The 27,749-nt window shown below is 44.1% G+C and overlaps 1 protein-coding gene across 4 annotated transcripts in view; it reads right to left on the bottom strand.

The window, feature by feature from the left end:
- LOC120060621 (sodium channel protein type 8 subunit alpha-like) overlaps positions 1 to 27,749 on the bottom strand; it is an 83,748-nt gene that overhangs the window by 39,104 nt on the left and 16,895 nt on the right. For 2 of the 4 annotated variants that reach the window (XM_039010002.1, XM_039010005.1), the window contains exons 2-8: positions 25,103 to 25,221; positions 18,986 to 19,075; positions 18,449 to 18,577; positions 17,802 to 17,893; positions 5,657 to 5,878; positions 5,403 to 5,466; positions 767 to 908 (exon numbers count right to left, since the gene is read on the bottom strand). In XM_039010002.1, coding sequence (XP_038865930.1) covers positions 767 to 908; positions 5,403 to 5,466; positions 5,657 to 5,878; positions 17,802 to 17,893; positions 18,449 to 18,577; positions 18,986 to 19,075; positions 25,103 to 25,221 — 858 coding nt within the window. Of the gene's footprint in view, positions 1 to 766; positions 909 to 5,402; positions 5,467 to 5,656; positions 5,879 to 17,482; positions 17,575 to 17,801; positions 17,894 to 18,448; positions 18,578 to 18,985; positions 19,076 to 25,102; positions 25,222 to 27,749 lie in introns of all 4 variants that reach the window. The other 2 variants (XM_039010001.1, XM_039010004.1) reach the window with 1 other exon arrangement.

The following is a 27,749-nucleotide window of genomic DNA, read 5'->3' as shown; positions in this document are numbered from 1 at the left end:
AGGACTTCTGAGGTGTCTGTTTCTCAAACTAGAAACTCTAATGTACTTGTCCTCTTGCTCAGTTGTACACCGGGGCCTCCCACTCCTCTTCTATTCTGGTTAGAGCCAGTTTGCGCTGTTCTGTGAAGGGAGTAGTTCAGCGTTGTACGAGAAGGGAGTAGCGTTGTACGAGATCTTCCGTTTCTTGGCAATTTCTCGCATGGAATAGCCTTCATTTCTCAGAACAAGAATAGACTGACGAGCTTCAGAAGAAAAATCTTTGTTTCTGGCCATTTTCAGCCTGTAATCGAACCCACAAATGCTGATGTTCCAGATACTCAACTAGTCTAAAGAAGGCCGTTTTATTGCTTCTGTAATCAGAACAACAGTTTTCAGCTGTGCTAACATAACTGCAAAAGGGTTCCTAATGATCAATTAGCCTTTTAAAATGATAAACTTGGATTAGCTAACACAACGTGCCATTGGAACACAGGAGTGATGGTTGCTGATAATGGGCCTCTGTACGCCTATGTAGATATTCCATTAAAAATCAGCCGTTTCCAGCAACAATAGTCATTTACAACATTAACAATGTCTACACTGTATTTCTGATCAATTTGATGTTATTTTAATGGGCAACAAAATTGCTTTTCTTTCAAAAACAAGGACATTTCTAAGTGACCCCAAACTTTTGAACGGTAGTGTATACTGTATATCATACTGCATAATGTATATAATACTGTATATAATACCGTATACCATAATTTATACTGTATATCATACTCACCAGCATGTAGAGGTTCTCCCAGAAGTCCTGTGTCATGAGTCTGAAGAGAGCCAGGAAAGCCCATCCAAAGCTATCGAAGCTGGTGTAACCGTAGTTTGGATTCCTCCCAGCTTTCATGCATGTGTAGCCCTCGGGGCAGCGGCTGGGGGGAGAGGAGAGAGGGCCACACAGCCATTCAGTGACTCAGCATTATACTGTATACAGTGCATTCGGGAAGTAATCAGACCCCTTTAATTTTTCCACATTTTGTTACGTTCCAGCCTTATTTTAAAATTGATTCAATTGTTTTTCCCCCCTCATCAATCTCCACACAATACCCCATAATTAAAAATCTAAAAATGTTTTTTCGAAATTTTAGCAAATGTATTAAAAATAAGAAACTGAAATATGACATTTACTTTACTCAGTACGTTGTTAAAGCAACTTTGGCAGTGATTACAGCCTTGAGTCTTCTTGAGTATTACACTACAAGCTTGGCACACCTGGTTTTGGAGAGTTTCTCCCATTCTTCCCTGCAGATCCTCTCAAGCTCTGTCAGGTTGGATGGGGAGCATCGCTGTACAGCTATTTTCAGAACTCTTCAGAGATGTTCGATCGGGTTCAAGTCCGGACTCTAGCTGGGCCACTCAAGGACATTCAGAGACTTGTCCCAAAGCCACTCCTGTGTTGTCTTGGCTGTGTGCTTCGGGTTGTTGTCCTGTTGGAAGGTGAACCTTTGCCCCAGTCTGAGGTCCTGAGCACTCTGGAGCAGGTTTTCATCAAAGATCTCTCTGTACTTTGCGCCGTTCATCTTTGCCTCGATCCTGACTAGTCTCCAAGTCCCTGCCGTTGAAAATATCCTCACAGCATGAAGCTGCCACCACCATGCTTCACCGTTGGAATGGTGCCAGGTTTCCTCTAAACGTGATGCTTAGCATTTAGGCCAAAGAGTTTAATCTTGGTTAAATCAGACCAGATAATCTTGTTCCTCAAGTCTTTCGTGGGCCAAGTGGGCTGTCAAGTGCCTTTTACTGAGGAGTGGCTGTAACGCTCGTCTTCTTCCTCTTCTGATGAGGAGTAGTATGAAGGATCGGAGGACCAAAATGCAGCGTGATGATTATCCATTTTAATAGAATACTTTAACAACGAACAAAAAACAATAAACAGACAAAATGAACGAAGACGAAACAGTCCCGTAACGTGAACACAAACACAGGAACACAGTAACAGGAACAGGAACAATCACCCACAACCCACAATGACAAAACAGGCTACCTAAATATGGCTCCCAATCAGAGACAACAAAAAACACCTGCCTCTGATTGAGAACCATATCAGGCCAAACACATAGAAACAGACAAACTAGACATATAACATAGAATGCCCACTCCTATCACACCCTGACCAAACAAAACATAGAAACATACAACGCAAACTATGGTCAGGGCGTGACAGTACCCCCCCCCCCCAAGGTGCGGACTCCGGCCGCAAAACCTAAACCTATAGGGGAGGGTCTTGGTGGGCATCTGTCCGCGGTGGCGGCTCTGGCGCGGGACGTGGACCCCACTCCACCATAGTCATTACCGCTTCAGTGGCCTCTTTAGAGCGGCGACCCTCGCCGCCGACCTTGGACTGGGAACACTAATAAAGGGCCCCACTGGACTGAGGGGCGCCTCCGGACTGAGGGGCAGCTCCGGACTGAGGGGCAGCTCCGGACGGAGGGGCAGCTCCGGACTGAGGGGCAGCTCCGTACGGAGGGGCAGCTCCGGACTGAGGGGCAGCTCCGGACTGAGGGGCAGCTCCAGACTGAGGGGCAGCTCCGGACTGAAGGGCAGCTCCGGACTATAGGGCAGCTCCGGACTGAGGGGCAGCTCCGGACTGAAGGGCAGCTCCGGAATGAAGGGCAGCTCCGGACTGAGGGGCAACTCCGGACTGAAGGGCGGCTCAGGCGCCTCTGGACTGAAGGGCGGCTCAGGCGCCTCTGGACTGAAGGGCGGCTCAGGCGGCTCCTGACTGAAGGGCGGCTCAGGACAGACGGGCGGCTCAGGTGGCTCAGGACAGACGGGCGGCTCAGGACAGACGGGCGGCTCAGGACAGACGGGCGGCTCAGGCGGCTCAGGACAGACGGACGGCTCAGGCGGCGCTGGACAGGAGGGCGGCTCAGGCGGCGCTAGACAGGAGGGCGGCTCAGGCCTGCCGAGGCGCACTGTAGGCCTGGTGCGTGGTACCGGAACTGGTGGTACCGGGATGGGGACACGCACCTCAGGGCGAGTGCGGGGAGGAGGAACAGGGCATACTGGACCCTGGAGGCGCACTGTAGGCCTGGTGCGTTGTGCCGGAACTGGTGGTACCGGGCTGGGGACACGCACCTCAGGGTGAGTGCGGGGAGGAGGAACAGGGCATACTGGACCCTGGAGGCGCACTGTAGGCCTGGTGCGTGGTGCCGGAACTGGTGGTACCGGTCTGTGGACACGCACCTCAGGGCGAGTGCGGGGAGGAGGAACAGGGCATACTGGACCCTGGAGGCGCACTGTAGGCCTGGTGCGTGGTGCCGGAACTGGTGGTACCGGGCTGGGAACACGCACCTCAGGGCGAGTGCGGGGAGGAGGAACAGGGCATACTGGACCCTGGAGGCGCACTGTAGGCCTGGTGCGTGGTGCTGGAACTGGAGGCCTGGAACGTGGAGGAGGCACCGGATAGACCGGACCGTGGAGGCGCACTACAGGTCTCGAGCACCGAGCCTGCCCAACCCTACCTGGCTGAATGCTCCCCGTAGCCATGCCAGTGCGGCGAGGTGGAATAGGCCGCTATGGGCTGTGCTGGTGAAACCGGGGACACCATGCGTAGGGCTGGTGCCATGTACCCCGGCCCGAGGAGACGCACTGGAGACCAGATGCGTAGAGCCGGCTTCATGGCACCTGGCTCGATGCCCACTCTAGCCCGGCCGATACGAGGCGCTGCTATGTACCGCACGGGCTATGCACACGTACTGGAGACACCGTGCGTATCTCCGCATAACACGGTGCCTGCCCGGACCATCTCTCTCCACGGTAAGCGTGGGGAGTTGGCTCAGGTCTCCTACCTGACTTAGCCACACTCCCTGTGTACCCCCCCCCAAGAAATGTTTGGGGCTGCCTCTCGGGCTTCCTAGCCAGCCGTGTTCCTTCGTAATGCCGGTTCCCTTTTCCTACTGCCTCCGTTCTCCTGGCTGCCTCCACCTGTTCCCATGGAAGGCGATCCCTTCCAGCCAGAATCTCCTCCCATGTGTAACATCCCTTGCCGTCTAGAATGTCCTCCCATGTCCATTCCTCTCGAGATTTCGGCCGCTGCTGCTGCTGCTGCTGCTGCTGCTGCTGCTGCTGCCCGTTACCACGCTGCTTGGTCCTTTGGTGGTGGGTGATTCTGTAACGCTCGTCTTCTTCCTCTTCTGATGAGGAGTAGTATGAAGGATCGGAGGACCAAAATGCAGCGTGATGATTATCCATTTTAATAGAATACTTTAACAACGAACAAAAAACAATAAACAGACAAAATGAACGAAGACGAAACAGTCCCGTAACGTGAACACAGTAACAGGAACAGGAACAATCACCCACAACCCACAATGACAAAACAGGCTACCTAAATATGGCTCCCAATCAGAGACAACGAATGACACCTGCCTCTGATTGAGAACCATATCAGGCCAAACACATAGAAACAGACAAACTAGACATACAACATAGAATGCCCACTCCTATCACACCCTGACCAAACAAAACATAGAAACATACAACGCAAACTATGGTCAGGGCGTGACAGTGGCTTCCGTCTGGTCACTCTACCATAAAGGCCTGATTGGTGGAGTGCTGCAGAGATGGTTGTCCTTCTGCAAGGTTCTCCCATCTCCACAGAGGAACTCTGGAGCTCTGTCAAAGTGACCAAAGTGACCTTGGTCACCTCCCGGACCAATGCCCTTCTCCCCCGTATGCTCAGTTTGGCTGGGCCGCCAGCTCTAGGAAGAGTCTTGGTGGTTCCAAACTGCTTCCATTTAAGAATAATGGAGGCCACTGTGTTCTTGGTGATCTTCAATGCTGCAGACATGTTTTGGTATCCTTCCCCAGATCTGTGCCTCGACACAAACCTGTCTCGGAGCTCTACGGACAATTCCTTTGACCTCATAGCTTGGTTTTTGCTCTGACATGCACTGTCAACTCTAGAACCCAAGCAACTGCCCAAGCAACTGAATTTACCACAGGTGGACTCCAATCAAGTTGCAGAAACATCTCAAGGATGATCAATGGAAACGGAATGCACCTGAGCTCAATTTTAAGTCTCATAGCAAAGGGTCTGAATACTTATGTAAATAAGGAATTTCTGTTTTTTATTTGTAATAAATTTGCAAAAAAATACAGTTTTCGCTTATGGGGTATTGTGTGTAGATTGATCAGGATTTTTTATCTATTTAATCCATTTTAGAATGAGGCAGTAACGTAACAAAACGTGGAAAATGTGAAGGGGTCTGAATACTTTCAAAATGCACTGTACATACAAAAACATCATGGCTGCCGTATCGTACAGTTGTCTGGTTTAATAAAAGGATAAGAAAAGAGTGGGTCTGAAGAGGAGAAGGACAGAAAGACAGACAAGGAGACAGACAGACAGAGTAGGTACTCACCCAGAATCTGAGCTGTTGCCACATAAAAGGGCATCCAATTGTCCAGGCAGGAAGTAGAAATTGGCTGGTGAAACAAACAAACACACACACACACACACACACACACAGAACAGCATCAGAATAACATCTCTCTCTAGCTATGTAGAGGGATATAGGACAAAGGTTTCCAGAGAATTGAAACCTTTTGCTATGGGGTGCCACTGTGCCCAAAAGAACACAACCCTGGTGTGTTTGACTGTGACTAGGCTACTTACTGTCGTTATTGATGTATTCATTCCAGTCGAAGCCTTTGCTGCCGTTGGCCAAGTAGTTCTCGGTGGAGTTGATTGGCCAAATCACGCATTTTTGCCGTAGGTTGCCCATGAAGAGCTGTAGTCCAATCAGAGCGAAGACACTGAGACAGAAGACCGTGAGGATCATAACGTCTGACAATTTCTTCACAGATTGGATTAGAGCACCGACAATGGTCTTCAGGCCTGGAGAGGGAGAAACACACACACGCACGGACGAACGAACAGACAAACGTACGCACACACGCACAAACCAAAGAGGTGATGCGGAAGGTGTGTATACTTGAAGTGTCTTGAAGTTCCCAAACAAGGTGACTGCGTTTTTTTTAAAGATGCTATAGCTACAGTACTGTACTGTACTATCCTGTCTGTTTTACAGCCATTCCTTCATCAGACAGTATTCAACTTACAGTATATTGTTTGAAGGGAATGGATTGTTCTGAGCAGCCATTATAATACGCATATTAAAACCTAATGCCTGAGCTGGGTATTTAATCACATACAATACGAATGTAAATGTTATCAGTATAATACACAGTTTGTATTTAAGCATTAAGGCCTGGGGGGGGGTGTGGTATATGGCCAATATACCATGGCTAAGGGCTGTTCTTAAGCACGATGCAACGCGGAGTGCCTGGACACAGCCCTTAGCCGTGATACATTGGCCATATATCACAAACCCCCGAGGTGCCTTATTACTATTATAAATGGGTTACCAATGTAGTTAGAGCAGTAAAAATGTTTTGTCATACCCCTGGTATACAGTCTGATTTACCACGGCTGTCTGCCAATCAGCATTCAGGGCTCAAACCACCCAGTTTAAAATATGTTATATGTTATGTACAGAACATTCGGAAAGTGTTCAGACCCCTTCCCTTTTTCCACATTTTGTTACGTTACAGCCTTATTCTAAAATGGATTAAATAAAAACATCTACACACAATAGTGAAAAAGGGTTTTTAGGAAGTTTTGCAAATGTATTAAAAATACAGAAATATCTTATTTACATAAGTATTCAGACCCTTCGCTATGAGACTCGAAATTGAGCTCAGGTACATCCTGTTTCCATTGATCATCCTTGAGATGTTTCTACAACTTGATTGGAGTCCACCTGTGGTAAATTCAGTTGATTGGACATGATTTGGAAAGGCACACACCTGTCTATATAAGGTCCCACAGTTGACAGTGCATGTCAGAGCAAAAACCAAGACATGAGGTCGAAGGAATTGTCCGTAGAGCTCCGAGAAAGGATTGTGTCGAGGCACAGATCTGGGGAAGGGTACCAAAAAATGTCTGCAGCATTGAAGGTCCCCAAGAACACAGTGGCCTCCATTATTCTTAAATGGAAGAAGTTTGGAACCGCCAATACTCGTACTATAGCTGGCCGCCCGGCAAAACTGAGCAATCAGGGGGAGAAGGGCATTGGTCAGGGAGGTGACCAAGAAACCGATGCCCTGACCCAGCTCCAGAGTTCCTCTGTGGAGATGGGAGAACCTTCCAGAAGGATATCCTTCTCTGCAGCACTCCACCAATCAGGCCTTTATGGTAGAGTGACCAGACAGAAGCCACTCCTCAGTAAAAGTCTCGACACCCCGCTTGGAAAAAGGCACCTAAAGGACTTTCAGACCATGAGAAACAAGATTCTCTGGTCTGATGAAACCAAGATTTAACTATTTGGCCTGAATGCCAAGTGTCACGTCTGGAGGAAACCTGGCATCATCCCTACGATGAAGCATGGTGGTGGCAGCATCATGCTGTGAGGATGTTTTTCAGCTGCACGGACTGGGAGACTAGTCAGGATCGAGGGAAAGATGAACGGAGCAAAGTACAGAGAGATCCTTGATGAAAACCTGCTCCAGATCGCTCAGAACCTCAGACTGGGGCGAAGGTTCACTTTCCAACAGGACAACGACCCTAAGCACATAGCCAAGACAACGCAGGAGTGGCTTCGGGACAAGTCTCTGAATGTCCTTGAGTGGCCCAGCCAGAGCCTGGACCTGAACCCGATCGAACATCTCTGGAGAGACCTGAAAATAATTGTGAAGCGACATTCCCCATCCAACCTGACAGAGCTTGAGAGGATTTGTAGAGAAGACTGGGAGAAACTCCCCAAATACAGCTGTGCCACGCCTGTAGCGTCATACCCAAGAAGACTCGAGGCTGTAATTGCTGCCAAAGGTGCTTCAACATATTAGTGAGTAAAGGAGCAGAATACTTATGTAAATGTGCACTCAGTTTTTAATTTTACATTTGCAAAAATGTCTAAAAAACATTTTTTTGCTTTGTAATTATGGGGTATTGTTTGTAGATTGATGAGGGTAAAAAACAATTTAATCAATTTTAGAATAAGGCTGTAAAGTAAAATGTGGAAAAAGTCAAGGGGTCTGAATACTTTCCCGAATGCACTTCGTAAACTGATTATACAAAACATTAAGAACACCTGTTCTTTCCATGTCATAGACTGACCAGGTGAATCCAGGTGAAAGCTATGATCCCTTATTGATGTCACTTGTTAAATCCACTTCAATCAGTGTAGATGAAGGGGAGGTTAAATAATTATGTTTAAGCCCTGAGACAACTGACACATGCATTGTGTATGTGTGCCATTCAGAGGGTGGATGGGCAAGACAAAAAATATAAGTGCCTTTCAACGGGGTATGGTAGTAGGTGCCAGGCACACAGGTTTGTGTCAAGAATTGCAACGCTGCTGGGTTTTTCACACTCAAGTTTCCCCTATGTATCAAGAATGCTCCACCATTCAGCCAACTTGACACAACTGTAGGAAGCATTGGAGACAACATGGGCCAATATCCTTGTGGAATGCTTTTGACACTTTGTAGAGTCCATACCCCCAACAAATTTAGACTGTTCTGAGGGCAAAAGGTTTTGTGGGGGGGGTCAACTCAATATTAGGAAGGTGTTCCTAATATTTGTTATACTCAGTGTATATCAAAAAGGTAAAATTGTCTTTAAGAAGGTGGACTGAAAAACGGACATTTGATTAAATCTTGGCAAATAGAATACTGAAGGTAGTTTCATTAACATAATCACAGAAATCCCACTTAAATTTACAATTCATTGGTTAAAGACAGTCAAACTCTAGACAAATTTCAACAACTGAACACATACAACACATTTTAAAATACAAAACGAACAAGAAATACTAAAGAGCCATCCCCCTCTGTTCTGAGCTTCAGTATTGAGACACTCAATGGCTTTATACAGTTAGTCAGAGAAAAATATGACAGAGATAATATATCACTATTGAACCAGGAAGAGATATCACTATTGAACCAGGAAGAGACCTATAGTATCTTGCCTTTCAAAAGATTTGCACTTCTAGCCAGCAGGGCCAATGGTGGATTACACCTGAACTAGAGGGGGAGGACGAAACAGAACAGTGAAAATCCATAAGAAAGAAAGGAAAAGAAAGAAAGGAAGCACAGCAGCACAACAAGGGGGCCATGATAAGAGGACAGAGGCACAAGCAGGCAGGAAGTCGAAACCAACCACATGCAGGTAATTTAAACTCCAAGGCTGAACAGAAACAATTCAATGCCATTGCCACTCTGGGGCCTTTCCTTTCTTCTTTTCTTGTATTTTAGTGTCGTTAGGTCGAAGCACAGACTCTTACCCCTTCTTAGCCCAACCCTACTACAGACTCTTTCTCCAAACCTACAGCGCTTTACTGAAGACAGAATCATATTATTTTACCTTCAGGACAGGCATCATCCTCAGGCAGAACTCACAGTGGCTGAAGCAATGAGTCCATAAAGTGCAGGAGGATTCCAAACATTTCTGGAACCGGAATGTCTCTTACTCTTGAAACCGGAAAGTCCCCTCAAACATGGAACTGAAACGCCTGAGGGGCTTCTGTTGACTCTTTACATTAGGGGTTCTTAAACCTTTTCAACTCGAGACGCAAATGTGAAATTGAACATCGGTGACCCAAATTGTCATCCAACAACCCAAATTAAGAACAAAATAGGGTGTGATTATAGATGTATTCTCATAACTCGCGACTCACCTCTCACATACCCAGGGCCCATTTTTGGTTTAGGCCAAGCCTGCACTAGTGGTACAACAGGCTTGGCCTCTCATTCTATAATATGCTCCCATCTTATGGTGTGTTCAAGACAGCTCGGAACTCAGAACTCGGAAACAAGGAAATCTCAGAACTCTGACGTCAGTGCATTCAATAGAACTGGGAACTCTGAAAAAAAAGAGCTCAGACTGTGAAAAAAGTTTTTAACTGTCATCCAACTTGGAATTACAAATCGGAAACTCTGGCATCTTCCTAGAGTCACGACTTCTCCGACATGAAGAGATCATTGACGACACCATTTTTCATAGTCAGAGATTTTTTCCAGAGTCCCCAGTTGTCTTGAACGCACCAAAAAACTAAACCACTACGATGCAGACTAGTGGCAAAAAAATAGACCACTAAGAAGGCGTCATGCACCTAATGAATATATCGTTGACATAATAAGAAACAATTTCTTCTATATTTTCAGTGACGCTCCTGAGTGAATTTAATTCATACATAATAAAATATATTTATTCTTAATGGCCTTGCCCAAATACCCATACTTGCGGTCTAAATAGTAAGCATTTTGGGTATGCGAAAATAATGTTTTTTAGTATATAAAGTTTAAAAGAAAATGGTATGCTTTAAATGCCAGGAGGTCATAATCTTTTCGGCTTCTCATGTTACTGAGGAAGAGAATTGTCTTTTCATACCCACGTGTATTTGACAACAGCTGATAATCATCTGATAATCAGATAAGAGGACACGCTATACCAAAATTAAGGAATGGTGGGAAACAACATTAGATGATGCATTCTAAGGAGGAACGTGGGCTACCTAACCCCCTTCCTATAATTCTCACAGAAACCACTTTATGTCACCAATTTTATTTGGAACACTTTCCCTGGCTGCCAGACCTCTTGCTCAACTAATAATCTAATATTTTTCCTCAAAACGAAAACTAAAAGTAATTCCAGCAAAACGATTTTGAGGTAAATGTATCTAATATTTCATAATTTAAGAAAAAGTTATATATAATCTAATTAAGTTATATAAACACATACCATTAGGGGAGCCTAAACATTTATAATTTACTTGTTTAATAAAGCAGTACAATTTAAGGTGAGTATGATTGGAGCAATCCAATCCAAGTCTATGGTACATAAAACATTTTTTTAAATGGGTCATGATTTGGTGCAGAAATGAAAGGAGGCACCTTACACCCAAAACCTCATCGTAGTGAGGATATATACTGTGCCTTCAGAAAGTGTTCAGACCCATTGACTTTTTCCACATTTTGATACGTTACAGCCTTATTCTAAAATGGATTAAATAAAAAAAAAGATCCTCAGCAATCTACACACAATACCTCATAATGACAAAGCGAAAACAGGTTTTTTTATTTTGATTTTATTTACATAAGTATTCAGATCCTTTGCTATGAGACTCGAAATTGAGATCAGGTGCATCCTGTTATCATTGAGCATCCTTGAGATGTTTCTACAACTTGATTGGAGTCCACCTGTGGTAAATTCAATTGATTGGAAATTATTTGGAAAGCACACACCTGTCTATATAAGGTTCCACAGTTGACATTGCATGTCAGAGCAAAAACCAAGCTATGAGGTCAAAGGATTTGTCTGTAGAGCTCCGAGACAGGATTGTGTCGAGGCACAGATCTGAGGAAGGGTACCAAAAAATGTCTGCAGCATTGAAGGACTCTAAGAACACAGTGGCCTCCATTATTCTTAAATGGAAGCAGTTTGGAACCACCAAGACTCTTCCTAAAACTGGCCGCCCAGCCAAACTGAGCATACGGGGGAGAAGGGCATTGGCCCGGGAGGTGACCAAGAACTTGATGGTCACTCTGACAGAGCTCCAGAGTTGTGGAGATGGGAGAACCTTCCAGAAGGACAACCATCTCTGCAGCACTCCATCAATCAGGCCTTTATGGTAGAGTGACCAGACGAAAGCCACTCCTCAGCAAAAGGCACATGACAGCCTGCTTGGAGTTTGCCAAAAGGCCCCTAAAGACTCTCAGACAATGAGAAACAAGAGTCTCTGGTCTGATGAAACTAAGATTGAACTATTTGGCCTGAATGCCAAGCGTCACGTCTGGAGGAAATCTGGCACCATCTCTACGGTGAAGCATGGTGGTGGCAGCATCATGCTGTGGGGATGTTTTTCAGTAGCAGGGACTGGGAGACTAGTCAGGATCGAGGGAAAGTTGAATGGAGGTAAGTACAGAGAGATCCTTGATGAATACCTGCTCCAGAGTGCTCAGGACCTCAGACTGTGGCGAAGGTTCACCTTTCAACAGGACAGCAACCCTAAGCACACTGCCAAGACAACGCAGGAGTGGCTTCAGGACAAGTCTCTGAATGTCCTTGAGTGGCCCAGCCAGAACCAAGACTTGAACCCGATCTCTGGAGAGACCTGAAAATAGCTGTGCAGCAACGCTCCCCACCCAAGAAGACAGAGCTTGAAAGGATCTGCAAATAATGGGAGAAACTCCCCAAATACAGGTGTGCCAAGCTTGTAGCGTCATACCCAAGAAGACTTGAGGCTGTAGTCACTGCCAAAGGTGCTTCAACAAAGTACTGAGTAAAGGGACTGAACACTTATGTAAATGTCATATTTTTTATAAATTCGCAAAAATGTCTAAAAAACAGTTTTTGCTTTGTCATTATGGGGTATTGTGTGTAGATTGATGAGGGGGAAAAATTATTTAATACATTTTAGAATAAGGCAGTAGCCTATAAAAATGTGGAAAAAAGTCAAGAGGTCTGAATACTTTCCTAAAGGCACTGTATAGTAACGTGTGATGCCATTTTGTTTCAATATTTGATAAAAATAAAATACCTACACTGTACAGGGGTTACCATGAATTTGGCAGTAAAATGTGGTATTTCATATTACATGGTATCAAAGCAAGTCATGTGTAATGACAGTATTTTACTGTAATTACAAGGGATTGGTGCAAGCAGGTTGGCTGCTAAGTCAAGTGTTTACAAACATTACAGCATATTAATGAATATTTGGTGTTTTATATCAATTGCACTTCTAGAGGCCTTAACAAATGCTTCCAAACTTGCAGCGACTACAGGGAAAACAAACCAAAAGGACATGGCAAAATGCTCAACCATTTAAGGTTTAAGACGCTGCCACTCCAATCTGTCCCCTGTAAATGTTTAATTGATGGGGCACTGTAACCACATACGAATGAAATTGGTACAGCATTCTCACTTAAGGGTGCAACAAATATAGCCTTTTACAAGGCACGCCTCAAAATGTGTTAATGCATCAGTAACAACAATACCATGCACTCACTAGCGGTCAAAAGGTTTTTGCCACTGCAAAAATAAGGTGTGGTACTGTATTCTGTGGGGTGAAATTACAGAACAATTCGAAATACAGCAACATTTTCCCACAATGCACCATAATTTACAGTATGCTGCAATAAAACGTATTTTACTGTTGATAATACAAAACATTACTGTATAATTTACAGTTTTCCGTTAGGGTGTAGACTTTAGTTTTTAAGTTAACTACAAAAAAATATATATTTCAATATATTTCAATAATTTAATTTTAACTCGACAGAGGGTGAAAACGCTGCTTTTCTAAAAATATATATTTTATTAAACAACAAAAAATGTGTTAACAGTAGCCACTGATTTCCCTTCATAGTTTGTTTGCCTAAGTATACTCATCATCACATACTTAATTATTACCAAACTTTACTTTTTTGAGCAAGCAATTAGACATTGTTCTTAAGGGGGGCAAGTTACCACAAGCTATGGATGAGTCTAGTATGTTAATATTTGTTGCTTACTGCATACATTTTTACTACACAGTTCTTTCTAAAAAATATGTAGTATGATTAGCACACATTAAGTAGTTTTAGTAAGTGGTAGGCGAGACTTCGGACACGGCCATTGACTATTATCCAGACAGCGTTTACTTTAAATTAATCTGAGATAAATATTTGTTTATTTTTGGCACCTCACTGCTTTGACATCAACTGAGTTGTCAATACAACAGATTCCCCCAAAAATGTTCCATCAAAATAAGAGAAAACCGCAGTTACTCTTTTCTGTGAGAAGAACAATAACCCAGTGAATAAACAGGTTAAAATGACATCATTACAACCAGAAACAGGTCATCATGATGTCATTTCATCATGAAGTTATCATTAGGTAATTTCAACCAGTTTTGCCCAGCTTTGCCTGCTGAGGATAAAGAACCACATTTGACCATCCTTCATATATCATATCATATACAGTACCAGTCAAAAGTTCGGACACACCTACTCATTCAAGGGTTTTTCTTTATTTTTACTATTTCCTACATTGTCGAATAATAGTGAAGACATCAAAACTATGAAATAACACATTTGGAATCATGTAGTAACCAAAAAAGTGTTAAACAAATCCAAATAGATTTTAGATTCTTCAAATAGCCACCCTTTGCTTTGATGACAGCTTTGCACACTCTTGGCATTCTCTCAACCAGCTTCACCTGGAATGCTTTTCCAACAACCTTGAAGGAGTTCCCACATATTCTGAGCACTTGTTGGCTGCTTTTCCTTCACTCTGCGGTCCAACTCATCCCAAACCATCTCAATTGGGTTGAGGTCGGGTGATTGTGGAGGCCAGGTCATCTGATGCAGCACTCCATGACCCGCCTTCTTGGTCAAATAGCCCTTACACAGCCTGGAGGTGTGTTGGGTCATTGTCCTGTTGAAAAACAAATGATAGTACCACTAAGCGCAAACCAGATGTGATGCCGTATCGGTGCAGAACGCTGTGCTAGCCATGCTGGTTAAGTGTGCCTTGAATTCTAAATAAATCACTGACAGTGTCACCAGCAAAGCACCCCCAAACCATCACACCTCCTTCTCCATGCTTCACTGTGGGAACCACACATGCAGAGATCATCCTTTCACCTACTCTGCATCTCACAAAAACACGGCAGTTGGAACCAAAAATCTCATATTTGGACTCCAGACCAAAGGACAGATTTCCACCGGTCTAATGTCCATTGCTCGTGTTTCTTGGCCCAAGCAAGTCTCTTGTTATTATTGGTGTCCTTTAGTAGTGGTTTCTTTGCAGCAATTCGACCATGAAGGCCTGATTCACGCAGTCTCCCCTAAACAGTTGATGTTGAGATGTGTCTGTTACTTGAACTCCGTGAATAATTTATTTGGGCTGCAATCTGAGGTGCAGTTAACTCTAATGAACTTCTCCTCTGCAGCAGAGGTAACTATGTGTCTTCCTTTCCTATGTCGGTCCTCATGAGAGGCAGATTCATCATAGCGCTTGATGGTTTTTGCAACTGCACTTGAACAAACTTTCAAAGTTCTTGACATTTTCAAGATTGACTGACCATGTCTTAAAGTAATGATGGAATGTCGTTTATCTTTGCTTATTTGAGCTGTTCTTGCCATAATATGGACTTGGTCTTTTAGCAAATAGGGCTATCTTCTGTATACCTCCCCTACCTTGTCACAACACAACTGTTCCTTAAGAAGGAAAGAAATTCCACAAATGAACTTTTAACAAGGCACAGCTGTTAATTTAAATGCATTCCAGGTGACTACCTCATGAAGCTGGTTGAGAGAATGCCAAGAGCTGTCATCAAGGCAAAGGGTGGCTACTTTGAAGAACCTCAAATCTAAAATATATTTGGATTTGTTTAACACTTTTTTGGTTACTACATGATTCCATTTGTGCTATTTCATAGTTTTGATGTTTTCACTATTATTCCACAAACTGGAAAATAGTAAAAATAAAGAAAAACCCTTGAATGAGTGGGTGTGTCCAAACTTTTGACTGGTACTGTTTGTACTATAGGTACAGTATGAGTTGACTCAATTAAAGGTTAGTGGGTCATTCAGTCCCACCATCAGCATTCTACAACGCTTTAGAATATCAGCAGAAAATATGCTCTGTTCTACTTTCTTGTCAAGTATTATTTCTAAAAATGTATCATCAAAATAAACAAAACAACAATCGAAAACTGGAAAAACAAACGATTTCAATGCCATTTTGATATCAGCCAAGCTTCTTGGTAGGCTAATACTGTAAAGCAAGTGACTAAAAAGCATCATGCAGCATAAAATATGTCCACAAACTAGGCTTGGCAGTCTTCATCAATAATAGATATATTCACAGCCATATATATAGAGAGTTCACAGCCATACGTTCCGAGACACCACTTTTTCCTCCATAGCGATTATTAAGTGATTATTAATGCTTCCATTTGTGCTGTTTATTTATTTAATTTATCTTGTTTAAAAAATAAAAAAAATATCCCCAATTTCGTGATATCCAATTGCGATCTTATCTTGCAACTCCCCAACGGGCTGGGGAGAGCCGAAGGTCGAGTCATGCGTGCTCCGAAACATGACCTGCCAAACCGCGCTTCTTAACACCCGCCCAACCCGGAAGTCAGCCGCACCAATATGTCGGAGGAAACACCGTTCAACTGACGACCGAAGTCAGCCTGCAGGCACCCTGCCCGTCATAAGGAGTCGCTAGACCGCAATGAGCCAAGTAAAGCCCTCCCCTAACCCGGACAACGCTGGGCCAATTGTGCGCCGCCCTACCGGACTCCCGGTCACAGCTGGTTGTGACACAGCCCGGAATCGAACCTGGGTCTGTAGTGACGCCTCAGACCACTGCGCCACTTAGGAGGCTGCTTATTTCTGATAGTTTTCAAAACATATTAAGACGTCCAGTGAAAACAGATATGCAATTTGTTGAAGCTACAACACGTTATCCAGAATGCTAATCACTAAAAAAGTCTGTTCAATTCGCTGCTCTGTTTTGCTTGTTTACAGTGGGTCATTTCATAGGTCATTTGTCAGAGGTGGTATTGTTACATCAACACCAACAATTATTCAAGAATAAAGTTCTATAATGGAGGCTAAAATGGCAGCCGTTCTAAAACCTGGTCTAACTCTCTATATATATGTTTCTGGATATATTCTGTGGGCTGTCGCTAAGAGCTATGTCAGCTCTCAACTTGACGTCAACATACTCTAGCTTTCTTCTTTAAGTCAGATACATAGAGTAAAATTCAGAAATGTCCATCCTTTGATATAAATAATGTAAATGGATTTGGTTAATTGAATCTTTTCTTCCAAGCCAATTATCAAGTTATTTTTGTATTATATGAATAATTATCTTCACCTTCCGAAAAACCTGGAGGCTTTTTCCAATGGTGAAAGTACTATGGGTGAGCTTTACTGTAGCTGATGAGCTCAACTGTCTTCGACAAAGTGTATAGTACAGCGAATTAGGAACGGTTAGTTAACTATAAGCTATTCCTTATGTTAAGCTAAAGAAAAATCTATCCCATATATAATCAACATATATATTTGACTTTGTCTCTGGTTGTATTCTAGTGATATGCTATCGGACTGGTACTGTCAGTGTCCTTTTCTTTAAAATAGCCATTTGCAGTGGCTTACAGCTATTTCTGAGGGGAACCACAGCTGCCTTGGAAACTAGAGCCTTATTTAGGATGAGAGTTTTAGTAGAAGAGAGTGCAGACACGTTGGAGGGCCCTGGAGTAGACTGCAAAGCCTATCAAAAATGTATTAGTACCATTTTTGATAATTTTGGAAAAATAAAAATAAAAATGATTATTATTTCCAAATCTTTTTTTGTTGCTTAAAAATTATAATAATAGTGAGTATAAGAAAAGTAAAAGGGTGAGATATAAGTATCAGCCTTAGTGTTTAAACTGAATCTCACCTGGTATGACAGAGATAGTTTTCAATGCTCGGAGAACTCTGAATGTTCTCAGCGCAGAGACATTGCCCAGGTCCACAAACTCTGTTATATATCTGTAAACAGGGGAAGGATCACACACAAACAAACACCAATGACAAAACCACACGCAAGAGCACCACAACACCACCACGCACGCACCGAACCAGGAAGTAACCACGACGCCACTCACAGAGCCTGTCCACTGAAGGGGAGGAAAGGAAAAAGGAAAGAAAAAACAAGACCCACAATACACCTAACACTGACCCCATGGACCAAACCCCCATCCCCCATCCTGTCTTACCTGGAATTACAGAAATAGTTTTCAATGCCCTCAACACTCTGAACGTGCGCAGAGCTGAGACATTGCCTAGGTTTACAAACTCTGTTATATACCTGCAGAATCAAATCAAAGTTACAAACTCTTGTTATTTACACACAGATACAATCACAAATGTAGTGGTTCAACAGAAACACTTCTTGATGTTTAAGACATTGAAAGCCCAAGTCGCTGAACTAGTTCTACGTATCATCAAAAACATGGTAGCATATAGTTATAAATAGTTAGCGTTATAGTTAGTTTGTAAAAATGTAATGTATTAGTAATTATACATCTAAATACATCTATATAATGTCAAATCCAACATGGTGAGAGCAAATTGGAAGAGAAAAATGGAGATTGAGAGAGAGAGAGAGAGAGAGAGAGAGAGAGAAAGAGAAAATGGGGGAGAAATAAGGAAGTATGCAGGAACAGTCAGGAACCTTCTGAAAACACCTGATTGAACCACTCTTTCCCAAAGTAAAGAGAAAGAAAGAAAGACTGGACAGTTCTGGACAGTAAAAATAACTTGAGATGTATTTATGCTCTACTCAATGATCTCCCACAGTAATAATGCTAAGTATTTCTTATAAGAAGGAACAGGTAGGTATGTATAGGAGTCTGATACTTACGCCATAGAAATGACCATGAAATCCAGCCAGTTCCATGGATCCCTTAGGAATGTAAACCCATCTATACAGAATCCTCGAGCGACAATTTTTACAAGAGATTCAAACGTATAAATCCCTGTGAATGTGTACCTGGAAGACAGAAGCATGGAAGCGTGATCAGAATTAGCAATTTATCAAATCCATGAACAACAAAGAGCTTTTATCTGTTGAAATGATGCACTGGTAGTAAACTAAGGCATCGTCCGAATACCCAACTTGCGTTCTAAATAGAAGCCAATTTGGGTATGCGAAAATAGAACGTTTTATAGTATGTGGAATTGAGTATGGCCTAATTGGCAGTATTTAATTTTATTACACGGTATGTAGTTTTAGTAAGTAGTAGGCAAGAAAGATTTCAGACACAACCTACGACTTTTAGCGCGGTTAGTAATACACCAATGATAAAATTGAACTGATGTTGGTTGAGACATGCATAATAAACTTGTTCTAGTATTTACTATGTACTTGTGTAGATAAATATAATAAACATTTACTTACTCTACTTGTTTGGACCACTCAGGAGGATCACTAAAAGTCATGAATATACAGTTGGTCAAAATAGTACACATAATGATCATGCTGAAAAGAGTGGGGAAACGAATTAAGGAAAAGTCCAGAGATTCACAGTGGGAAACAAACCAAAAATGTCATCCAAAACAGTTTACTATCTATCACATTACGTTTGAGGGTAATCTTCCACTCAGTTCATGCAGATTATGCACACTCTTTTCACTATCTCTCATAGGAACATGACTGTATGGATGACTCTACAGAAGTGGTGCAAATTGCAGTCCCACCCCAAAAAACTATTTAAAAAACAGTCATGTCTCCAAACATAGGACATATATTTACATCATGGTACAGTACTGTATGTTCTAATTCAACCAAAGGCTATTACAAACATATTGTTAAGTTAAAATAGTACAAAGTCATTGTTTATACACCTATTTCTATTGAGTGGTGGCTGTGCATGGCTCTCTTTTACTCCTTCACTATGTTTCGGTAGCGACACATTTTGTGGGGCGGTAAGGAATTCAGGTAAATATTTCAAATATGCAATACAAACAAAGTGTGTGAGTACTCTAAATTATATATTGGAAGACGTGTGCTGAAAGTTTTGGGAAAATAGGATCCAAGTTGTGTTATTCTTTGCACCCCTTCTGTAGAATGGCCCATATCCTACTACTGTAGTACTACTGAACCATACTACTACATACTATAAATACAGATTTAGGATCTTAATTTGATCACCCTGTTGCAGGAGAACTTTCCTGCAATGCAGGATATTTAAAACTTGTAGTGTATGTGACGATTAAAAAGGCTTCTGAAGTTTGCAATTTCCATTTGGAAAATTCAGACTTGATTTTTCCTTACGAAAAATGTATCAACCCCTACAAAAAATGTTAATTAATTATAATTTCCTGTTGCTGCAGGATAATGTTCCTGCTGTAGCAAACTGGCTCAAATTAAGATCCTACATCTGTAGAACTATTCATACATCTGCAAAACGCAAGAATGAACACATCAATCTAGCTTACAGTATATCCTAATGGACTTTTCATAGTAGATTAACTTAACACTAACTGAAATACTAGTATAATGGGTTAAGTGTGTCCACAGGTCACATATAGGTTCCCTCTGTAACGGTATTCCTCCTCCTCTTCAACCGAAGAGGAGGAGCAGGGATTGAACCAAGATGCAGCGGGTTGTGATGACAATTTTAATAAAACAAGACGGGAAAAACACGAAACGAAACCACTTGAAATAATTAACAAAAATAACAAAACAAATGTAGACAAACCTGAACTATACGAACTTACATAAAACACGAAGAACGCACGAACAGGGAAAATAGACTACACAAAAAGAACGATGTACAAACAAACCGAACAGTCCCGTATGGTGCGACAAACACTGACACAGGAGACAACCACCCACAACGAACACTGTGAAACAACCTACCTAAATATGACTCTCAATTAGAGGAAACGCCAAACACCTGCCTCTAATTGAGAGCCATACCAGGCAACCCTTAAACCAACATAGAAACAGAAAACATAGAATGCCCACCCAAACTCACGTCCTGACCAACTAACACATACAACAAACTAACAGAAATAGGTCAGGAACGTGACATAACCCCCCCCCTAAGGTGCGAACTCCGGGCGCACCAGCACAAAGTTTAGGGGAGGGTCTGGGTGGGCATCTGACCACGGTGGTGGCTCAGGCTCAGGACGAGGTCCCCACCCCACCATAGTCAATCCCAACTTGCTAATCCCCCTCAGAATGACCACCCCTCTCTTCCACCCACCTAATATAGGCAACACAAAATAAAGGGACAGCTCCGGGACAAGGTAGCTCAGGACATAGAGGTAGGTGAGAATAGAGAGGTAGATAGAGAGGTAGCTCAGGATAGAGAGGTAGCTCAGGATAGAGGGGCAACTCCGGACTGAAAGGCAGCTCCGGACAGAGAGACAGCTCTGGACTGAGGGGCAGTTCTGGATTAATGGCCGCTCTGGGCTGAGGGGCAGCTCATGACTGGCTGACGGCTCTGGACGCTCATGGCTGGCTGACGGCTCTGGACGCTCATGGCTGGCTGACGGCTCTGGACGCTCATGGCTGGCTGACGGCTCTGGACGCTCATGGCTGGCTGACGGCTCTGGACGCTCATGGCTGGCTGGCGGCTCTGGCAGATCCTGTCTGGTTGGCGGCTCTGGCAGATCCTGTCTGGTTGGCGGCTCTGGCAGATCCTGTCTGGTTGGCGGCTCTGGCAGATCCTGACTGACGAATGGCTCTAGCGGCTCCTGACTGACTAACGGCTCTGACGGCTCGGGACAGACGGGCGGCTCTAATGGCTCGGGACAGACGGATGGCTCAGACGGCGCTGGGGAGACGGATGGCTCAGACGGCGCTGGGGAGACGGATGGCTCAGACGGCGCTGGGGAGACGGATGGCTCAGACGGCGCTGGGGAGACGGATGGCTCAGACGGCGCTGAGGAGACGGATGGCTCAGATGGCGCTGAGGAGACGGATGGCTCAGACTGATCCTGTCTAGCGGAAGGCTTTGGCTGCTCCTGTCTGGTGGAAGGCTCTAGCGGCTCCTGTCTGGCGGAAGGCTCTAGCGGCTCCAGTCTGGCGGAAGGCTCTGTAGGCTCATGGCAGACGGGCGGCTTTGCAGGCTCATGGCAGACGGGCGGCTTTGAAGGCTCAATACAGACGAGCAGTTCATGCGGCGCTTGGCAGACGGACAGTTCAGGCGCCGTTGGGCAGACGGCAGACTCTGGCCGGCTGAGACGCACTGTAGGCCTGGTGCGTGGTGCCGGAACTGGAGGCACCGGACTGGAGACACGCACTTCAAGCCTAGTGCGGGGAGCAGGGACAGGGCACACTGGACTCTCAAAGCGTACTATTTGCCTGGTGCGTGGTACCGGCACTGGGGGCACCGGGCTGAGTGCACGCACATCAGGACGAGTACGGGGAGAAGGAACAGTGTGTACAGGGCTCTGGAGACGCACAGGTGGCTTAGTGCGTGGTGCCGGAACTGGAGGCACTGGGCTGGAGACACGCACCATAGGGAGAGTGCGTGGAGGAGGAACAGGGCTCTGGAGACGCACTGGAAGCCTGGTGCGTAGTGTAGGCACTGGTGGTACTGGACTGGGGCGGGGAGGTAGCGCCGGAAATACCGGACCGTGCAAGCTTACTGGCTCCCTTGAGCATTGAGCCTGCCCAACCTTACCTGGTTGAATGCTCCCCGTCGCCCGACCAGTGCGGGGAGGTGGAATAACCCGCACCGGGCTATGTAGGCGAACCGGGGACACCATGCGTAAGGCTGGTGCCATGTAAGCCGGCCCAAGGAGACGTACTGGTGGCCAGATATGTAGAGCCGGCTTCATGACATCCGGCTCAACGCTCAGTCTAGCCCTACCAGTGCGGGGAGGTGGAATAACCCGCACTGGGCTATGCACACGTACAGGAGACACCGTGCGCTCTACTGCGTAACACGGTGTCTGCCCGTACTCCCGCTCTCCACGGTTAGCCTGAGAAGTGGGCGCAGGTCTCCTACCTGCCCTTGACCCACTACCTCTTAGCCCCCCCCCCAAGAAATTTTTGGGTAGTACTCACGGGCTTTTCGGGCTTCCGTGCTAGACGCGTCCCCTCATAACGCCGGTTCCCTTCTCCGGTTGCCTCTGCTCTCCTCAGTGCCTCCAGCTGTTCCCATGGGAGGAGATCCCTTCCAGCCAGGATCTCCTCCCATGTGTAACAACCTTTACCGTCCAAAACATCCTCCCATGTCCATTCCTCCTTCTTGCGATGTCCCTTCCTCCCGTTACACCGCTGCTTGGTTCTGGTTATAAGGTGGGTGGTTCTGTAACGGTATTCCTCCTCCTCTTCAACCGAAGAGGAGGAGCAGGGATTGAACCAAGATGCAGCGGGTTGTGATGACATAATTTTAATAAAACAAGACGGGAAAAACACGAAACGAAACCACTTGAAATAATTAACAAAAATAACAAAACAAATGTAGACAAACCTGAACTATACGAACTTACATAAAACACGAAGAACGCACGAACAGGGAAAATAGACTACACAAAAAGAACGATGTACAAACAAACCGAACAGTCCCGTATGGTGCGACAAACACTGACACAGGAGACAACCACCCACAACGAACACTGTGAAACAACCTACCTAAATATGACTCTCAATTAGAGGAAACGCCAAACACCTGCCTCTAATTGAGAGCCATACCAGGCAACCCTTAAACCAACATAGAAACAGAAAACATAGAATGCCCACCCAAACTCACGTCCTGACCAACTAACACATACAACAAACTAACAGAAATAGGTCAGGAACGTGACACCCTCTAAAACCATTGTTTCCCATGAAATATTTATCTAACATATAGGTGGTGGGAGTGGACAGCACCCTATTCCCTTTATAGACCCCTATGGGCCCTGGTCAAACATAGTGCACTATAATGGTGCCATTTGGGATGTAACCATGAACCATACTGCACTATACCTTTCAAGACCAACAAGGCTTCGCCACAGGAAAAAATATGTGGTTGTGTGAAGGAAACTCCAATGTCAGCAGTAGGGCAACCAGGGATGTATTTCAATACTCTAAAGTGACTTCCTCTCCTCTATGTCTCCTTTCCTTTATCTGCACTGATCTCAAAACAGGCCATGTGAACATCAAAACGGAGTCTATTTAGCAATGAATTACATCTCACCTGTCTAGTGGTTTAATGACAAAGAGAAGAGAAGTGACCAGTAGGAGACAAGGAGAGGACACATCTTCGGACTATTGAGATGCAACCCTGATGTGTCAGCAGACCCACATGGCAGGCTGTGATTGGTGCTGAGTGGGAAGTCCAATCTAGGAAGTGACTGACATGATCAAACTACTCAAGACAGGATTAACCTTGAAGTAGTAGGCCTTATAGTACCAACACAATGGAGGATTTCCATAACTAAGACTCATCAGGACCGTATTCACAAAACGTCTCACACTCTTGTGGGTGCATGGATGGATTGTGGGTCAAATACACATTTTGTAACTGGATATGTCTATACATCTACCTGTCGAGTCTGTAGCGATATATAATGTCTATAATCAGTGCCCAGGTCAGGATCACGAATGAGGATCAGTTTCAGTGTTATTTTCAGCATCTTAATAGATCAATGGATGTAGGATGTACGGACTAAGCCATCTGACCTACTCTTATATTGGTAGACAATAGCTATCCCTTCTTCTAACATCTAAAGACTGGATGTGACCTCATTATTAGTCAGAGTTCCCTCCCCCATGGCTGAGAGTCATCCTGATGAAATAATACATTATAAGGGGGTCATTTATTATAACAAGTCTTAATACATTATAACTGAATAATACTGGATTAATACCGGCATTCTTATCGAAGTCACTCTTACACTAGCCCTCCACTCCTCCCCTCTCCCAATTTAGAAATCTGCTCTAATCAGTTCCGTAAGCATAAACACAGGTATGTCTACGTTACCTAAGGTTTCTGTGGAAATCATTGGGTGCTAGCCCGGGTTAATAGATACTAGAAGTCTCCCAAAAAAAGGGAAAGAAGAAAAAGTAATCCCTCTTTTTAGAAGACTTTAGAAGCCCCTCTACAAGGGGGCTTAGTAAGAGGGTTTATGGTTGTCAGGTTAAGGATTGATTAAATGTAAAACCATACATGTACTCTTTCCAAGATTAAGGATCATCTACTTTGGCATTTACCCATTCTCATTGGTGGTTTAATCTTCAATTTAAAGAGCATATCCATGTATTTTTCCACACTGTAGTTAACAGTCTTGCCCTTGCTGATATCTGCAGCTTACAGACTCTATAGCGCTGACTGTGCGTCCAAAAACTTCACCCTAGCTTATTCCATATAGTGCACTATAAAGGGAATAGGGTGCCATTTTGAACATCAACCCATGACATGATACAGTCTATATTACCTGCACTGAAGCAGTAGTCATATGAACAGTAATAGCAGCATGCAGCAGAAACAGAAGGAGCAACATCATAGTAAATACTCTAAATGAACAGGAAAGACTGTCGTCTCTCCTGGTAGGACACCATTTGAAAGGATATGAATGTATCAAAATTTTTATAGCTATTCGCCTGAAAAGATTAAAAGGACTTATGATGTACAAGGCAGGGTTGGCACTAAAGCGGAAGATAGTCTTCCCTCTGTTTAGCACTATGAATGTCTGTGGAGAGAAGAAACAAAGAGAAAGGGATCAAGAGAAACAGAGAAGTGAAATATTGAAGTAATAATTTAAGGCATGCACACCCAAAATAGCTATAGGTAGTTCATCCATCCATATGTGTTCCCAAAAATGTCAGATAAAACATAGTCTACAACATACATCATACCAAACTTGTATGTATAATATAGATATTCATCTATTATTTGAACAGAAAATTCCCAATACTAGTATTCTATTCGACCAGAATATATACTGTCGGTTTTGTGTAAAAAAACACCTTTCACTAACAAAAAGCATAAATCTATCATTTTCTAATTCTCCACCTTATCTTACATCAGATCAACATCGGTAAACTACAGGTTTGAAATACTGTACTATACAACATCCTGAAAATGGCCACCAAGCAAACTCGATGCAGGGCAGGCAGCCTCTAATCTCTAGGTTTTACGCATCAGCCCCTCTCACCCAATCATAACGGGAAATGTGCAGTGTGTAGAGAAATGTCCTGTCGTAACGTTTCAGCTCCTGCCTCTACATTGTGTCCTGCCCTGCCTGCCGTTGATGGCTGTAGTGGTTTTGAAAGGAGTGGAAGCAAGCAGAGGGACCGACGGAGGAGGAAGGGGCTGGCAAACCTCTTTCAGCAGATAACCTCATAATTGTTTCAATAAAACATGACAATTTGCATGAAACTTTAATGAGACCCTGTGTGCATTTGCAAAAGTGATATGTACCCTTGTGCTTTTAACAAGACAAGGCTTCCCTGCATTACGCCTTGCAGAGCATAGGCCACGGACCAGTGTTTTAGCCCAAAGACACAAGAGAGGAGATGAGAGGAGAGAGTGTCCCAGCCCCATTGGGAGACCTCAAACTGGGCTCCCCATCTAGTCTTTCACTGAGAGGAGACGAGAAGAGAGGAGAGAAAGAAAGAGAGGCCATATACCGCGAGCACACTAAATCATCCTCAGCTGACATGCTCTAACATGCACTTTTGTATACATCCTGTACAGTTATGTATGAAATATTGTACAGTTATTATAGAAAAGTGCTATGGGGAATAATACTGTACAAGACACAGGATGGAAATCAAAACACACCCATATGACTTGACTTGTTTCAGTCACATGGCTAGCAGACCTTCATTTGATTGCAATTCAAATCAGCGCCTGATGTAAGTGGGGCGGCAGGCTAGCCTAGTGGTTAGAGCGTTGGGCTAGTAACCGAAAGGTTGCAAGTTCGAATCCCTGAGCTGACAAGGTACAAATCTGTCGTTCTGCCCCTGAACAAAGCCGCCATTGAAAATAAAAAATTGTTCTTAACTGACTTGCCTAGCTAAATAAAGGTAACAAGTAAGGCAGGGTTGAGTGATGTTGAGTAAGTCGCTAACTACAGTACAGTGCTAACTCCTGGAGCTATATGGAATCATGTAGTAACCAAAAAAGTGTTAAACAAATCAAAATAGATTTTAGATTGGTCAAAGCAGCCTTGATGACAGCTTCGCACACTCTTGGCATTCTCTCAACCAGCTTCACCTGGAATGCTTTTCAAACCATCTTGAAGGAGTTCCCACATATGCTGAGCACTTGTTGGCTGCTTTTCCTTCACTCTGCGGTTCAACTCATCCCAAAACATCTCAATTGGGTTGAGGTCGGGTGAAAAGCTTGAATGAGGTGTGTCCAAACTTTTGACTGGTACTGTATATATATATATATATATATATATATATATATATATGGGTCAGGATAGCGGGCCAGCGGCATTAATGCTATCATATATTCTGAACATTACAAGCCAACCGCACAGGTCCAGCTATAGCGTGATACACTTGGACATGTACCAATTGCCATTTAGATATGCCAAGAATACCAATATGACAATACAGTGGAAAGAAGCAGTTGCTTGTGCACACACACACACAAGTTGTGCTACATATGCACTTACATGTAAGGAGAGACACATTTATGAACAAACACACTACAGATATGCACACAAACACACACACAGACACCACACCACCAACACACAGTCTCACACAGACACACCCGCATGCAAGAGTCCTTTTTGTAACGCATGACTAAACTGCTGCAAAGCTCCTGAAAGTTTTATAATTCAGAGGAACAGGAAGAGACGCAGGCAGACCGAAAGGCTCTGGGCAGGCTAGAAGCAACTACAGTAGCAGTAGACTAGGTAGAGAGAGGGGGGGGGGCAGGCTAGAAGCAACTACAGTAGCAGTAGACTAGGTAGAGAGAGGGGGGGGGGGCAGGCTAGAAGCAACTACAGTAGCAGTAGACTAGGTAGAGAGAGGGGGGGGGGGGGGCAGGACAGAGGGAAGGACAGTGGCGAAGGAGTGGTAAGGAAAGTCAGAGTGAGGAAGAGGGGGATGGGGATGGGTGAAAGAGAGAGAGAGAGAGAGAGAGAGAGAGAGAGAGAGAGAGAGAGAGAGAGAGAGAGAGAGAGAGAGAGAGAGAGAGAGAGAGAGAGAGAGAGAGAGAGAGAAAGCAGTAGCTCAAACGCTGTAGCTCCAGGGTTAG

Source organism: Salvelinus namaycush, chromosome 16 (assembly GCF_016432855.1).
Source record: "Salvelinus namaycush isolate Seneca chromosome 16, SaNama_1.0, whole genome shotgun sequence".
Classification (NCBI taxonomy): Eukaryota; Metazoa; Chordata; class Actinopteri; order Salmoniformes; family Salmonidae; genus Salvelinus; species Salvelinus namaycush.
This window is presented reverse-complemented; position numbering and strand designations above follow the sequence as displayed.